The following is a 16,461-nucleotide window of genomic DNA, read 5'->3' as shown; positions in this document are numbered from 1 at the left end:
GAATCATCTGGTTGCTTCATCTCCTGCCCGGCCTAGATGGGAGGCACAAATCAATATTGCCCCTGCTGAATTTCCAATACAGCAAGAGGAACAACTTTTGCTTCAGATGGAGGTTCTTGCTCCTCCACCTCTGTCATCCTCTTCACGAGATGATTCCCCTGCCGCAGGATCATCCTTCCTGGTTCCGGAAGACTTTAAGGCTTATCAGGACTTTCTAAGGAGGATGTCTGCAGCATAGGGTATCCACACTGAGTTTGTCTAAGAGAACACCCATAAATTGCTGGACATTCTGCAGATTTCAGCCCCGGAAAGAGTAGCCTTCCCTATATATGAAGTTATCTTGGACCTGGGAAGGTCCCTGTGGCATATACAGTGTCTGTGTCTGCTACACTGAAATGCCGGTGCAAGGATTTGAGTGTTTCTTCTCACATCCAACTCCCAGTTTGCTTGTGGTGACTACTGCTAATGAGAGACTGTATCAAGGCAGATATAAATCCACACCTAAAGATAAAGAAGCCAAGACATTGGATTTAATGGGGAGGAAGGTTTATTTTACATCTTCCCTCCAGATGTGCATTGCTGGAGAGCAGGCACTCTTGTCTAAATATAATTTTGTAAGTTACCTGGGGATGTCAGGGAAGAGTTCAAGGCTTTCCTGGCAGAGGGCTGTCTAGTGGCATAGACATCTGTGCAGTCAGCGCTCGATGTGGTGGACTCCTCATTTAGGATTATGGCCTCGGCAATAACAATGAGGAGGCCTTCTTGGCTGCAGAACTCTGGCATTGCTCCAGACATGCAACAGACCATAGAAGATTTATTGTTTGATGGATGGTCTTTGTTTTCTGAAAAGACAGATGAGACATTACATTCTTTTAAGGACTCCAGGGCTACATTGCACTCCTTAGGATTTATACCCTGGCAGTTAAAAGGTGACAGCAAACCTATTCGCTGTCACCCAGAGAGTAATGGAAAGGCAAATGTGTAAGATATCGCTCCATGATCATGTACCAAATGAGGAGATCAAAAGGTGTACAGAGGTGACCCATGTAGTGCTCGTGATGTATGATGCAAAGTGAAGATGGGTGGGTCATGTAGTCCACAGGCAAGACAATAGGTGGACAACCTGCATCAGTAACTGGATCCCCAGAAGCCAAAAGTGACCGCTAGGCAGACCAAAAATGTGCTGGGCCGATCCCAGGACAAAACTCTTTGGCCAGAAATGGAAAGAACGTGTTCGCACATCTGAACTGGATATATGCTTCTCCTCCTATTCCTCTCATCTCTCAGGTTATCCTCAAGCAGAAGTTGGACCATGCCAAACTGGTTCTTATTGAGCTGGCTAGGCCAAGACAGAGTTGGTTCTCTGAACTTCTCAATTTGTCTATTTAACATCCCAGATCTCTTCCTCTATTTCCCGAACTACTGACTCAGCACCACAGCCAAGTTGCACATCCGTCTCTGAGCAGTCTACATCTCATGGCCTGGATAGGGTATGGCTAGATGAGGAGGAAGGTTAATGTTTGGGAGTAGATAGGAGGGTCCTATTTAACATCGGAAGCCATCTGCTAGGACTACCCGTTGGGCCAAATGGAAGAGTTTTTCAGTTTGGTCAATATCTAAGGAAATTCCACTAATGTTAGCTCACGTTCAGGACATTTTACATTATTCATTACATTTGAAGTCCTTGGGTCTCTCTCTTAACTGATCGAGGGTTCACTTGGCAGCGATCTTGGTGTTCCATCAATCAGTTTCTCCAGACTCTGTGGTAGTGAGATTTCTAAAAGGTATTGTCTGCCTGCTTCAGCCTGTAATTGTGGGACCTTAATACTGTACTGGCTGCCCTCATGGGTCTTCAGTTTGAGTCACTAGCAACTTGCTCGTTGTCTCTCCTTTCCCAAAAGACAGCCTTTCTTGTTGTTATAAACTTCCACAAAAAGAGTCAGCAAAGTGCAGGATCTTATGGCAGGGCCTCCCTACTCAACTGTTCAGAGACAAAGTGTCCTTGAGGCTACATCTGAAGTTTTTGTCGAAAGTAGTTTCACAGTTTCACCTTAACCAGGTTATTTACTTGCCTGTATTCTTTCCTAAGCCATGTTTGAATGCAGATGAACAGGAATGTCAGACATTAGATGTGAGATGATGCTGACATTCTGTCTGGAAAGAACTATATCATTTTGTTCTCAGCTTTTTATCTTTTATGCGGATCAGATGAAAGGTCAGCTAGTATCTGCAGAGACAATCTCTAGGTGGATAATTTCCTGCATTACCACAGGTTATGGAGTAGCTCAGACCACACCCCCACAGACTTTATGGGCTCATTCAACAAGGGCTCAAACAATATTAATCACATTTCTCAGCGATGTTTCAGTTTTGGACATTTGTAGGGCTGCTGCATGGGCTTCTGTACAAACTTTTGGCAAAAATTGGGTGTTCACCACAGAATCTAGGTCAGATGCAATTTTTGGGAAGGCAGTTCTGCAGTCATTATTTAAGCAGACTCTGGGCTTGTCTACATCAGAAAGTTGCAGCGCTGGTGAGGGAGTTACAGCGCTGCAACTTAGGAGGTGTACACATCTGCAGGGCACCACCAGCGCTGCAACTCCCTGTTTGCAGCGCTGGCCGTACTCCCGTTTTGTCTCGGGTGTAGAGGATCCAGCGCTGGTGATCCAGCGCTGGTAATCAAGTATAGTCACTTACCAGCGCTTTTCTTGACCTCCGTGGAATAAGCAGGTATCCCAGCATACCTGAGGAAGCCTCTGGTAATCAAGCTGGTCTCCTTCCCCGGCTTGCTCTCGCGTTCCCCGAACCCCGAGCAAGCAGGTCTCCTTCCCTGCGGTTTGCAGGGTGGTTCCGGGAAGGCGAGAGCAAACCGGGGAAGGAGACCAGCTTCGCCGCGGTTTGCTCTCGCGTTCCGCGAACCCCCCTGCAAACCGCAGGGAAGGAGACCTGCTTGCTCGGGGGTTCGGCGAACGCGAGAGCAAACCGGGGAAGGAGACCAGCTTCGCCGCGGTTTGCTCTCGCGTTCCCCGAGCAAGCAGGTCTCCTTCCCTGCGGTTTGCAGGGTGGTTCGCGGAACGCGAGAGCAAACCGCGGCGAAGCTGGTCTCCTTTCCCGGTTTGCTCTCGCGTTCGCCGAACCCCCGAGCAAGCAGGTCTCCTTCCCTGCGGTTTGCAGGGGGGTTCGCGGAACGCGAGAGCAAACCGCGGCGAAGCTGGTCTCCTTCCCCGGTTTGCTCTCGCGTTCGCCGAACCCCCGAGCAAGCAGGTCTCCTTCCCTGCGGTTTGCAGGGTGGTTCGCGGAACGCGAGAGCAAACCGCTGCGAAGCTGGTCTCCTTCCCCCGTTTGCTCTCGCCTTCCCCAAAACCCCTTGAAGCCGCCCAACAGCGCTGCAGTGTGGCCACATCTAACACCACTTGCAGCGCTGGTTGCTGTAAGTGTGGCCACTCTGCAGCGCTGGCCCTATACAGCTGTACTAATACAGCTGTAACAACCAGCGCTGCAAAATTTTAGATGTAGACATGGCCTCTGAGTTCCACTTCCTACCAGTACTGCCTGTGAGTCACCTGAGTGAGGGAATACATCTCTGCAACCACTCAAAAGAAGATAAGACGGTTACTTACCTGTACAATAATGGTTGTTCTTTTAGATGTGGGTGCAGACAGGTATTCTATGATCCACCCCCTGTCCCTCTCCATGGAAGTCTTTGGTCTCTCAGTCTGGTGTGAAGGAACTGAGGGAGGTTGGGGAGGTGCCACTCTTATGTGGCCATGGGAGGGACTATGAGAATCAGAGGGCGTGAGCACCATCCTGATGGGTACTGCTAAGAATAGTTCTCTGACTTTGGTGCATGCACACCTGAGTGGAATACATGTCTGCACACAGATCTTGAAGAACAGCAGTTACAGTACATGTAAGTAACCATCTTTTTTAAACAACTGAAACCAGGAGATTAAAATGGAAATGTTTATTCAACCTTTACTATGGCAGTGGCCATTTATCCCTCTAAAACACAGATAAACACAGCAATATTTTAAAAATACATAATCCTTGAAAAATATCTTAAAAATCTTCCTAAAAACTCCTTTTTGGGGACTAGCCTTCTGCTACTGATCAGCTTCTGTGTGTTTTTGCTTTCATAAGGTCTTCAGGGCAGGGATGATCTTGTTCTTTGTATGTTTGCAAAGTATCATGCACATCTCTGGCACTGCAGAGATGATAAAATAATACATACTTTTTGATAAGATTGTAAATACATTTGAAAAATATTTGTAGGCCTTTCAAGCTTCCATTATTGAGCTGAAGCATGTGTACTTAGGGCCAAAATCTACTTGCCTAAGTCCTGGTCTACACCTAAACATTAGATTGACCCAGCTACCTCAATCAGAGCTGTAGTTAGGTTGACCTAACCCCCACTGTAGACACAGCTAGGTTGATGGAAGAATACTTCTGTTGACCTAACTACCACCTCTCGGAGAAGTGTATTAACTACATTGATGGGAAAACCACTTCCATCAATATAGGAAGCATGTACACTATGGTGCTAGAGTGGCAGAGCTGCAGCACCATAGCTGTGTTGATGTAGCCACTGTTGTGCAGGGATAATTCCCCAGAACAGTCCTAATGACCTCAATGCAAGTGCGCATGTGAGTTAGATGAGTAGAATTGGCCCTAAGCATCACTCTCATGCTCCCCACAAGTTTGTTAAAAAGATTCAGTTTTTTTTGATGTCTCTTCAATGTACTTTTGAAAGCTCTGTTCTAAGTCTGAAAACATGCAGCTGCATGATTTTCATCATTCTGCATATGTGCAGAACCACCCATCTTAAAGGGTATAAAAAAAAGCTATTAAGATTCAATACACCAAGATTTGATAGAATGAAGCACGTTTCTGAAATCAAGTGGGATTCAGTCAGAAGAAAAAAACATATAAGGAAAATAGTTGGAATATCCAACAAGAAATTAATTTGTTCCTGGGTTACACATGCCATCCAGCAATAAAAACAATAAGGACCAAAGAATGTCCCAACTTTGACTCTGTGAAACTTAAAGTAATGCCAATGGATATGACCAAATACATGTAGTATGGTGATGAAATGCAAGAAACCAATCTGGAGTACAAAAACAGGTAAAATGTCTCAAGACTTGGAACAAAAGAACCTTAGTCTATTTTAAAGAACAAAGATAAAAGCAAAATGGAGAATAAAAGGAAGCCTTCTCTAACAGTTGTCACCACAGCTTCTCTCACATATTCCCTTATGCATGGAACACACTCCCTGACCTAATCCATAAGACTACTACTCTCTCCTTCTTCAAATTGCACCACAAGAGCCACTTTTCCTGTGGTACCTACCAATTGGCTGGTTAGACAACCAATGACAAATTTATTGTATCAGTCAGGGGTAGCCAATTTAAAAAATAAAAACACCTGCAAATCTAGGATGATTTGTAATCATCAGGAGCAGTAGAGTACCTTTCCCATGTAATCATACAATCTTCCTTTCTCTTGCTATTGTTTGTACACAACAGATGGGCTACTAGATCCTACTGCAATATAAATAATAATGTAACAATAAATTGCTAAAGAGGTTATGATAAAAAATACAGGCCAGATTTTGATTTCATTTACATAGGTGTCTATCCAGAGCAACTCCCTTGGCCTTAATGATGTTACTCTAAATTTATAATTTGAAATCAGAATCTGGTGGTGCATTTTTAAAGTCTGTTAGAAAATGGGGCCAAAGAAAGAGCATGGCTTGTAAGGGATGGGAAGAGAATTTTATTTAACAGAACCAGTAGATATTATCAGAAACATACTGTAAAATTAATCATTTACCCCTGTGATCTCAAAGGAAAGTGGGTGACAGATTATGCAACAGACACACATTTCCAAGAAGATGAAATGTTAAATGAATGCCAGATTCAGATGGAGAGAGAGAACATACAGTTCTTCTTAGAGTTCCTGCATATGTCCATGACACTATAGGAGTGTGTGTGTGTCCCATGCTCTGGCATCAGAAAGTTTTCCACAGAGGTGGCCCTGCCCAGCTCCTAGATCCTTGTGCTCCAAAGAGGATCTAAAGGCTGAAGCCATCCTGCCCCTCCTTCAGTTCCTTCTTTCCTTGTGTGGTTGGCAGTTGTAGTGTCTTTGTTCTCTACGAATCATCTTATTGCTGCTTGGTTATTCACCTAGTAATATTCTTTTTCATCGTTTTATGTTAAATTTTCCTTTTATTTTTTTCTTTGTTTCATATTTTATTTTTTTAAATTTTGTTTTAGCTTGAATTTTTTCCAGTCAGATGAGCCTTTGGGCCTTGCCTGGTACCAGGTGAGCCTATGCCAAGGCTCCTGGGTTTCAAACTTTGATTGGGTTGTCAAGCCCATGTCTGTCAGCGACCCTTGTTCATGCTGCCTCAAGTGCTTAGGTGAAGGTGACATTAGAGACAGGAGCTCCATTTGTCTCAGCTTCCAGACCAGGACAAAAAGGCTGAGGGAAGAGCACCTTTGCTACAACTTGATGGAGGCAGCACTTAGACTGGTGTCAGAACCACCTCCATTGTCCAAGGTCAGCTCTTCCATGACTCCTTCCTGGCGTGCTCTTCCAGTTTTTCCTGCAGATGAGAGCCATAGGAGGTCCATGTCACAGGATCGTTTTCCTCAAGGCTGAGGTCTTCAGAGCATTCCCAGTCTCAGAAACATGAAAATAAATTGCTAAAGGGTTCCTAAAAGATCAGGAACCAGGATTTCTCCACAGAAGGTCAGTCTGATACTGATTGTAGAGCACACCTGTTGGCTCGTGCTCCCCGATACCGACTCATCCAGAGAGACCTGAGCTGTTGACTCCAGTGCCCTCCTAGGGGTCATCGAGATCAAATATTTCTTTGCCTGTGACAGATCAGACTTCTCTGATCACAGTGGAACAACCCCTGCATGATGGTACTGATAGTGCTGGAGGCTTAGGCCGCAATGAGGGACTTGTTATGCCTATCGGTATTGTCATTCCCATTACTGTAGGATGAAGACTGTCATCTGGCACTGGCAGGTGTTGAGATCGTCTGCACTTGGACTCTCTATTTTGTTCCCATTGACTACAAGCTAGGTACCACCGTCTTCAACTTCATCATCTCTCAGTTGGTTCTGCAGGCCTCCTTGGATATAGTGTACTCTGCAGCCACGGCTATGGTGATGTCTGTTAGTGTATACTGTTCCTCCTGGTTGTGGTATTCAAGGATTTCTGTGGAGGTGCAATGGACTATTGAGAACCTTTCCTTTGAAGTATGTAAATTATTTTCATCCAAAACTGATGAGACTTTACACACCCTAAAGGACTCGAGAGTGGTTCTAAAGTCCTTGGACTTCTATACTCCAGCTACAAAGAGAACAAAATATCGCCCTCATTACCAGACTAGGCAGCAATATTAGCCCTTCTGGCAGGCAGACCAGTATATGAGAAAGTAGAGAGCACAGAGTGGGAGGTCTATACCTTGTACTTCCTCAGGCCCTTCATCTAGGTATCTCCAGGCTTTGAAGCAGTCAGTTTGACTGTTATGTCAAGGACAGCATGCAGTCTAACTATGATCTCATTGGCCTTTTCCCCCTTTTTGGGACAAGTAATCCCATTTCCTACATGTGTGGCAGTCCATTACTTTGGACAAATGGGTGCATAGCATGGTGGAATCAGGATATATCTTGCATTTTCTGCCTCACCCCCTTCCACTTCTCTACTCAGTTCCTCTTCAAGGACCTCTCTCATGAGTCTGCACTAAGACGAGAAGTGTAGACTCTACATTTTTTACAGCTATAGAAGAGGTGCCATCTCTTCATCAAGACAGGTTTTTATTCCTGATACTGCCAGATAACCAAAGCCAGAGGTGGTCTCAGACTAGTGCTCATCCCAGACTGTTGGAATCTGAACAAGTACATCAAAGAAGATAAAGTTCCATATGGTGCCCCTTGCTGTGGTCATCCCTGCCCTAGGTCTGGGGGACTGGTATGCTGCCCTCATCTTACAGGACACATACGTCCATGTGGAGATCCATCCTGGTCACAGGAAGTTTCTAAGGTTCATGATTGGAAAATATCGTTATCAATTCACAGTTCTGCCCTTAGGTTTTTCATTTGCACCAAGCGTTTTTGCCAAGTATATGGGGGTGGTGGTAGCCTACCTCCGCCAAAGAGGTGTCCATATGTGTCCTTACCTGGATTACTGGTCAGTTCAGGGTCAATCCAGACATCAGATGGAGGCTGCTGTCCATCAAACTCTCCATCTGCACAGCTTCCTGGGCCTGAAAATGAACAAAGAAAAGTCAATGTTATCACGTCTACTAAGAGTAGAGTTCATTGGGGCAGACCTGCATTCAACCTCTGCCAGAACCTTGCTGCCTCTTTACAAGTTCCAGGCTGTACAAGACCTCTGTGTGTCCTTCAAGGATCACCCACAAACCACTGTGAGGAATTGCCTGAGGCACTTCGGTCACACATGGCTGCACATGAGTCCTCATGCCAGGCTGCACCTCAGAGTACTGCATCTGCAGATGTGGCTGAAATCAGTATGTCATCCTCACATTTATCATCTGAACAAGTTCGTATATATCCCAGATGGAGTGTTACCATCTCTGAGCTGGTGGATGAGTCATAGATTTATAGAGTCCAAGGCCAGAAGAGACCATTGTGATCATCTAGTCTGACCTTCTGTATAACGTGGGCCATAGAACTTCCCCAAAATAATTCTCAAGGCATGTGTTAGGAAAACATCCATTCTTGGTTTAAAAATTATCAGTGATGGAGTCTACTACAACCCTTGGTAACTGGTTCTGATAGTTTACTCTCACCATTAAAAAGTTACACCTTATTTCCAGTCCAAATTTGTCTTTGAAATGGGATGTCTGATTTTTCACTTGAATCAGTCTATATGCTTACTAATTTTCCTTCTGAAGCTGCATGCTCACATGTATGAGCAAAGGCTCCACACCCTAGCTTTGGCTTTTTACTTGCACAGGACATTTGGGTTTCTTTTTGTTTCACTTACAGAGTATATGAGAAGACAGCAGCGTAGACACTCAGAAGGGGTTATTCTGTCGCTGCAGTAAATCCACCCCCTCGAGAGGTGGTAGGTAGATCAACATAATTATTCTTCTGTCAACCTAGCACTATCCACACCAGGGCTTTGGATTAACTTAACTCATTTCACATACCTGAGCGATGTAGCTAGGTTGCCATAAGTTTTAGGTATAGACCAAGGCAGAGACTCTCAAAATGGATCTCCAGCTGCATCACTATGAGTTATGCTGCCAAAGGGGTAAAGCCTCTAGACAAGCTGATAGTGCACTTGACCAGAGCACTTTAAGCCTAGGCAGCGTTTGGGCACATGTCCCTATTGTGGACATATTCAGGGCAGTGACATAGTCTTCAGTTCATACATTCACCAGACACTATACACTGACTGCAGAACCAAGGAAGGATTCAAATGCAGGAAAGGCAGTACTGCAGTCACTCTTCTGGTGAACTCTGAGCCCCACTGCCTAGGGTAATAGCTTGGATGTACGTAAGCACTTGAAGAAAAAAATGGTTGAGGTTGAGGGATAGCTCAGTGGTTTGAGCATTGGCCTCCTAAACCCAGGGTAGTGAGTTCAATCCTTGAGGGGGCCACTTAGGGATCTCAGGTAAAATCAGTACTTGGTCCTGCTAGTGAAGGCAGAGGCCTGGATTCAATGACCCTTCAGGGTCCCTTCCTGCTCTAGGAAATAGGATAGCTCCATAATCTTATCTTCTCATAACTATTGTTCTTTGAGATGTATTGCATACGTCCACTACATGACCCAATGCATCATAGTCTGTCATCCTCCTCTGGTGCAAAGGAGCTGAAGGAGGGGCAGGGCAACTTTACCCTTTACGCCCTTGTTTGAAGCATGAAGAGCTAGGAGGTGGGCAGGGCCACCCCTACAGGTACTGCTAGGGAAAACTCTTTGGCACTGATGCACGAGCCGCACACACACCCCAACTATGTAATGGACATACATAACACATCTTAAAGAACAAGAGTTATGAAAAGGCGCATAACTGTTTTTTACTATTTCCAGAAGTGCTGAACGCCTACAATTCCAACTGAAGTCAATGGGCATTGCAGTTACTCAGTAACTTGGAAAGTCAGGCCCAGTTTTTTGTTTTGTTTTGTCAATAAATTTTTGTTACAACAGACACTTTGCTGTCTCAACTAACCATCAAGAATAGATGTACTTCTCAAGTTGTGCTCACACCTCCTATCTGACACAATCAACATAGCTTTGGTTTTACTGAGGTTTAATCTCAGCCAGCTTCATATTAGGTATTTTTAGTAAGGTGCTCTGAAACCACATATCCCCTTCAGAGTTATGAATGAGATAAGCTTATTGGATAGTGGGCACCATTAAAAGATAAGCAGATGCTAACCAGCAACTTCAATGTAGAAGAGCATTTCTTTCAAATGCATATGGCAGCAAGGCATTGTCCTGAGGTCCCTTCCAACCCTGACATTCTATGATTTCTATGATTCTATGAACTGTAATAAACATAAACAAGGGGATGAGTAGATATTGTCATCATGACAATGATAGCTTAGACCATATTTTCCACAAATCTCTGGGACCATGATATAGAGAATGAGGCGATTCAGAGCCAGGAGAGAATCCTGGGGAGCACAGCACCATATATGATTCCAGAATATACCAACGAAGATTCACCAAGTGATACTAACAGACCATGCTGTCATGTGTGACTGGAGCCAGTTCATCACATTCCCAATTATTCCAAGTTGCTCACCAGGTAATATTATAGAATCAAATCATCCACAATATCAAAACCTACTGATAGATGTAAAAATGCCAATGAGTATAGGCTCCTTTATACATTGTGATGAGAATAATTGTGACTCACAATGACTTCTTGAACCACTTCAGATGGATTAGACTTGCTGCAATGCTACTCTAGTGGAACTTGGCTGTACAGTCTTGTTCTTACAAACTGAAGGCTTAATAGTCTTGCTATGTAACTATGAGATTTAGCACCTCTCAAAATTCTTTCCCCCTAAATATCCTGCACTCCTTGTTTTGCCAAACGTATTATTAATGAAGTGCCTAGCACAATGGGACTTCATTCCTGGGCAATCCCTAGGCTCTATTGTAGTGAAAATAATAATTGATAGTAGTTCTTACACAGTGGACTCTGATGTGTTCATCAGATTTCAGATCCAGAGCATCTTGAGTGATCTCTTCTAGATTAATGGGTACTTGGAACATTTTAGAAGGGATTATAAAGTTTTCAGATTTAAAAAAAGCAATAAGGAATGGTAACTGAGACTTTGGTGTTCATTTTGCAGATACGTGGTTTGTATACCAGGACCCAATATTACTGTAGTTGTACAAAATAGTTGTAGATTAGATATGAAGTAATGCCAGTTTTAGTTATAGTTTAGTAAAAACATCTTTAATGAACGTTAGTAATTCGCTACTGGGTAAAGTAAATTAATGTTGGTTCTAAATGGCAATATAGAAATGGTGCTAAAAAAAAGGTTGCACCAGAAGTCTGAACCTACCACTAAACGGCTGGGCTCTGATTCAGAATAGCATTTAAGCACATGCCTAAAGCCACCCCTTTTCAGGAGAACACTTAACACATCCTTAACTTCAAGCACAAACTGAAGTCCACTTGAGCCTTAAGCACATGCTCATGTGCTGACCTGAATAGAGATACTTTGTTGAGCAAAAATGAGAAACCTCTAGCTGTTTGTGACTCCCTTAAAAGTAAATTAAAGCTGTAGCTCACGAAAGCTTATGCCCAAATAAATTTGTTAGTCTCTAAGGGCTGGTCTACACTACGGGGGGGAAATTGATCTTAGATATGCAACTTCAGCTACGTGAATAACGTAGCTGAAGTCCAACATCTAAGATCGGATTACTCACCCGTCCTCACCGTGCGGTACCGATGTCCGCGGCTCCCCCTGTCGATTCCGCAACTTCGTTGGGGTTGGTGGAGTTCCGGAATCGATATAAGCACGCTCGGGGATCGATATATCGCGTCTAGATGAGACGCAATATATCGATCCCCGAGCAATCGATTTTAACCCGCCGATACGGCGGGTAGTCTAGACGTAACCTAAGGTGCCACAAGTACTCCTGTTCTTTTTGCGGATACAGACTAACATGGTTGCTACTCTGAAACCTTAAAAGTAATGTTTGACCCTCAAAGATAGACATATCCACTTGGAAAAAATTCAGTTTCTTTACATAACATAAGAATGGCCATACTGGATCAGACTATTAGTCCATCTAGCCCAGTGTTCTGTCTTCTTACAGTGGCAAATGCTTCAGAAAAAAATGAACAGAACAGGCAGTCATCAAGTGATTCATCCCCTGTCACCCATTCCCAGAGAACAGAGGGGAGGGACACTTCAGAGCATGGTTGTGCATTCCTGTTCATCCTGGCAAATAGCCACTGATGGACCTATCCTTTATGAACTTTATCCAGTTCTTTTTTGAACCCTGTTATAGTCGTGGCCTTCACAACATCCTCTGGAAAAGAGTTCCACAGGTTGACTATGCATTGTGTGAATAAATACTTCCTTTTGCTTTTTTTAAATCTTCTTTAGTTTCAGCTAGGGTTAGGATGAAGGATCTTACTTTTTTAATTACTATTTTTTGGTGTGGCAGGATTCGATTTAAATAGTTACTCAGTAAATGTTGATTTCACCTGACACACTGAAATCGACAAAAAAAAAAATACATCGGTAACAGTTGGCAAGTGCGGCCCTGCCTGCATTTTGTGCCTGCAGGGATCCAGTGTCACTGGCTCCATGGCAGTGTAGGGAGCCCTCTGCAGCCCCACTTGCTCACTCACCACTTGTGAGTGCAGGGGCTGCCTCCAGCTAGGAACTGTTCAGCAGCAGAGCAGCCAGGCCTAGTCCTCCTCTTTGCGGTTCTGGCTAAAGGTATCTGCTGTGCCCTGCCAGGATCGCATCCTTTGCCGCATCTTATATCTGAAGGGATCCAGTGTCACTGGCCCCGCACTCCCATTGTGAAACTCTGAAAAAAAATTTAAACAATCAAAATCAGAAAAAAAGATTCAAAATAATCATCAATATTAATTGTCAAATTTACAAAAAAAAAAATGAATTCTGCCAAGCCTATTTTTTTAGTGGTCTAGGTTTCCAGAATTGACAAAATCTACACTTCTGTCATCATCACAATAGTATCCACATCTGGATCCTAGACTGTATTTACACACTCTTATTTTTCTTTATCACGTTTCCTTCTTGTTCAGCATGGCTGTTCTGAAAGCTGGCCGATAATTTGCTGTCCAAAATGTTCACACACCACTCATATAGACGAAAATGAAAAATTTGTTTTCTGGAGGCTCACTTTGTACTTTGTTTTGGTTTTACTTTTGTAAAGAATGCAGGTCCCCGGACATTTGGCATCAATGTAAATTTTTAAACAACAAAACTCTCATTCGCCTTAGGGTTTGAGAACGATGGCCAGTTTGTGCTGGCCCTTGCCCCCAGCATACAAGGAAAAGAAAATTCAGACTATCTTCCCTTCCCAACACTGGAACTTGCTATAGTTGCAGTCCTGAACACAGGAACTGCTCCCTGCAGACATAATGTCCCCTGGAGCTCCTGCTAGCGTAGTCTGACTGTACACTACCTCTGGCTTGTGCCTAACAGGAACCATCTGGTCCTTGATTTGAGGCATAATTTAAATGTAAAATAATTGAATATAAAGCTTGGTTGAAGAACTGCAACTAGTATTTGTTTTTTGCCCACATATTTAATGTAGACTTGTTTGTGAAAAGCTCTTGTTTCAGTCCAAAATTTTGAAGCAAATCAGTAAAATGGTTCAATTTATGAAAACGCTAATTTGTTTACTGGAAGTGAAAACATTTCATGCATCTCTGCTTTCTCTACTTCCTTTTCTCACTTATATGAAAAAGTTCATTGTTGTTTTTCTAACAAATACTTTTTTAAAAGACCACACAGCGATTTTTTATCTAACTTGGCTGGAGTGAAGCGATCTGCACAAAAGCCATAAATTTGTTGATTTCCAAACATGAGTGTATGCAGACAGGAAATCCAGATCAGATGACAGTTTTCCCTAATGAACTCTTAGAAGTATTAATTTAATTTAATTAATTTAAGGAGCTGGTATGTAATGAACATTATTTCTAGCTCTAAAGAAAAGAGTGCAGATCAACATGATGTTCACTTTTGGACCATGTGAGGATGGCTACATAAAGGGATCATTTTCTGGAGGACAGAACAGAGGAAGGAGACTTCACTCTGTCTTGAACTCTTTATATGACTTTAGGCAGCTCACTAATTCAATGTCTCTGGCTTCACTTTCCTCTGTAGAACTGAGATAATATCTCACAGAGGTATTGTTTGGGTAGGTTAGTTAATGTCTTTAAAAGGTGTAATCCTCAGATGGAAGGTGCTAGATGCTGTAAATTTAGGACATTATTATCATCTATCTTAACGAAATGTTATTTCACAGATGTGTTTTTATAATATAAAGTTGAAATTTATTTGGCATGTTTTCAGAGCTTGGCAGCTCTGGGCCATACTAGAAGAATGAAGGAACTTTCTGTATCTGAATGTAGGAAGATCACTGATATGGGAATTCAGGTAAGATAAACCAGACCCTTTTATAGGGATGTAGACAGATATCCTCTTAGAAATCCTTCTGCTTTCTCAAATTAACCATGTCAAAAATGGAGTTTATTTCCTTTAAAACCATCTCAATCACTATCCATCACCCAATCCTGCAGCCTTGGTGATATCACTGATTTTTCTCTTTCCTTTTCCCAGCATATTATGGCCATCAGTGAATTTTAAATTTACTCTCTATATATAATCTCTAAAATACTCACCTTCTTAAATATCAATTATTCTAAACTTCTCCCCACTCTCCTCTTCTGTCAATCAAAAATACAGCAGCTAAATATCTTCCTGTAATATTGTATTAACTGTGACTCTCCTCCATCCATGGAGTCCCTTCACTAGCTTCTTATGTATCAGTCTTAAATTCCTTAGCCTCACTTTCAAAAACCTTCACAACTCTGCTCCTGCTTATAGCTTGTCTCTATTTCCACCAATTATTCTCCATTTCAATCTGACCTTAGTGAGTTTCATCATAAACATTTTTATGTCATAAATATTTTCCTTTCTAAAATTATTGATTTATGCTGCACTTGTGAAATTTTAATCTTGGGCTGTATACAACATAAAGATGCTGTTTGGTTACAGTTTGACCATGAGATGTGTTCTTTAAGGTATTGCTTTATATTTTTCTATGTAGTGGTAGTCTAGAAATAAAACATATCCAATGTCCTTGTTTAGAAGGTGTTTTCAATTAACAGCTACTCTAACCACAGCTATATCTTTACAATGTAAACAGAAAGGGAAAGTAATTACATGGTATAGAAACAACTTTTGTTTTGAAGCCACCCTCAGTTTGAAGTTACTAAAGAGGGAACTATTTGTATTCATTGGAAACTATGACCTCTAAATGAAGTTATATAGTAATTAAATATTTGCACTTCATAGTGTCTAGCAGTTGTCATAAAAATAATAATAATAATACATTATTTCAGCTGAGGATTTCACTGGAACAGCACATTTGATGAATTGTTTTAAGTTTCAGATTTACTGACGCATGCAGCATCTGTTTTTAATTATTATCAGTGATGTTATTTCCCATCTGAACATTTGTCATATTTACATTTTGATTGTAAAGGTTATTTGCATATTGAAATTCTGATTTATCATTTTGATTCTGTTATAAAAATTGCTGTTTATTGTTGTAATTTTTATTAATACAGCATCATAGATAGTCATGGTGCTTTTGAAAACAATACACAACTAAGGCCTTGAGCTTTATATGTGTACATACACTTTTATGCATTCACAAGTTGTGCATGAAGAGCACCTAAAGTACGATTACAAATAGAGGATAACTTGTGCAAGCAAGTATCTTTGTACATGTTCAAACGTGATTTACATGTGCACACTGAGCCTTTTGCACTTGCAAAAGTGTATCACACTTTTCCACAAAGACCTTTAAATGTTTCCACCTAAGTCTCTGCCCGTAGACTCTAACACTCTAATTCTGCAAAATGCTTTTAATTACATGAGTAAATATTATTTACTTCAAGCACGTGCTTATGTGCTTTTCTGAGTAGAATGGGATTACCGTTCTTAAAGTTAATCATGTGCTGAATTGGGGCCTAAATTAAGACAAGACAAACAGGAGGAAATGACAGATTCAGAGAGAACAATGGAAAAAAAAATCATGGAGTTGCTGTATTGATTTATCAATATAACTATCTAAAGATGATGAGCTTCCTTGAAGAAATGATTTTGAGAAGGGATTTAAAGAAGGATGGGGAGCGGTGTGGCAGACAAGGTCAGATAGGCATAAAAGAAGGTATCTAGTAT

General features: G+C 42.1%; 1 protein-coding gene across 5 annotated transcripts in view; it reads left to right on the top strand.

Moving 5' to 3' along the window:
* FBXL13 (F-box and leucine rich repeat protein 13) overlaps window positions 1–16,461 on the top strand; it is a 183,904-nt gene that overhangs the window by 147,453 nt on the left and 19,990 nt on the right. For 4 of the 5 annotated variants that reach the window (XM_050925534.1, XM_050925507.1, XM_050925524.1 and 1 more), the window contains one exon: window positions 14,566–14,649. The exons of the other annotated variant lie outside the window; for it this stretch is intronic. In XM_050925534.1, the coding sequence (XP_050781491.1) occupies window positions 14,566–14,649 (84 nt within the window). The remainder of the gene's footprint in view (window positions 1–14,565; window positions 14,650–16,461) is intronic. 5 annotated transcript variants of the gene reach the window in all.

Source organism: Gopherus flavomarginatus, chromosome 1 (assembly GCF_025201925.1).
Source record: "Gopherus flavomarginatus isolate rGopFla2 chromosome 1, rGopFla2.mat.asm, whole genome shotgun sequence".
Lineage (NCBI taxonomy): Eukaryota > Metazoa > Chordata > Testudines > Testudinidae > Gopherus > Gopherus flavomarginatus.
The sequence above is the reverse complement of the archived record's forward strand: the minus strand, read 5'-3'. Positions and strand labels throughout refer to the sequence as shown.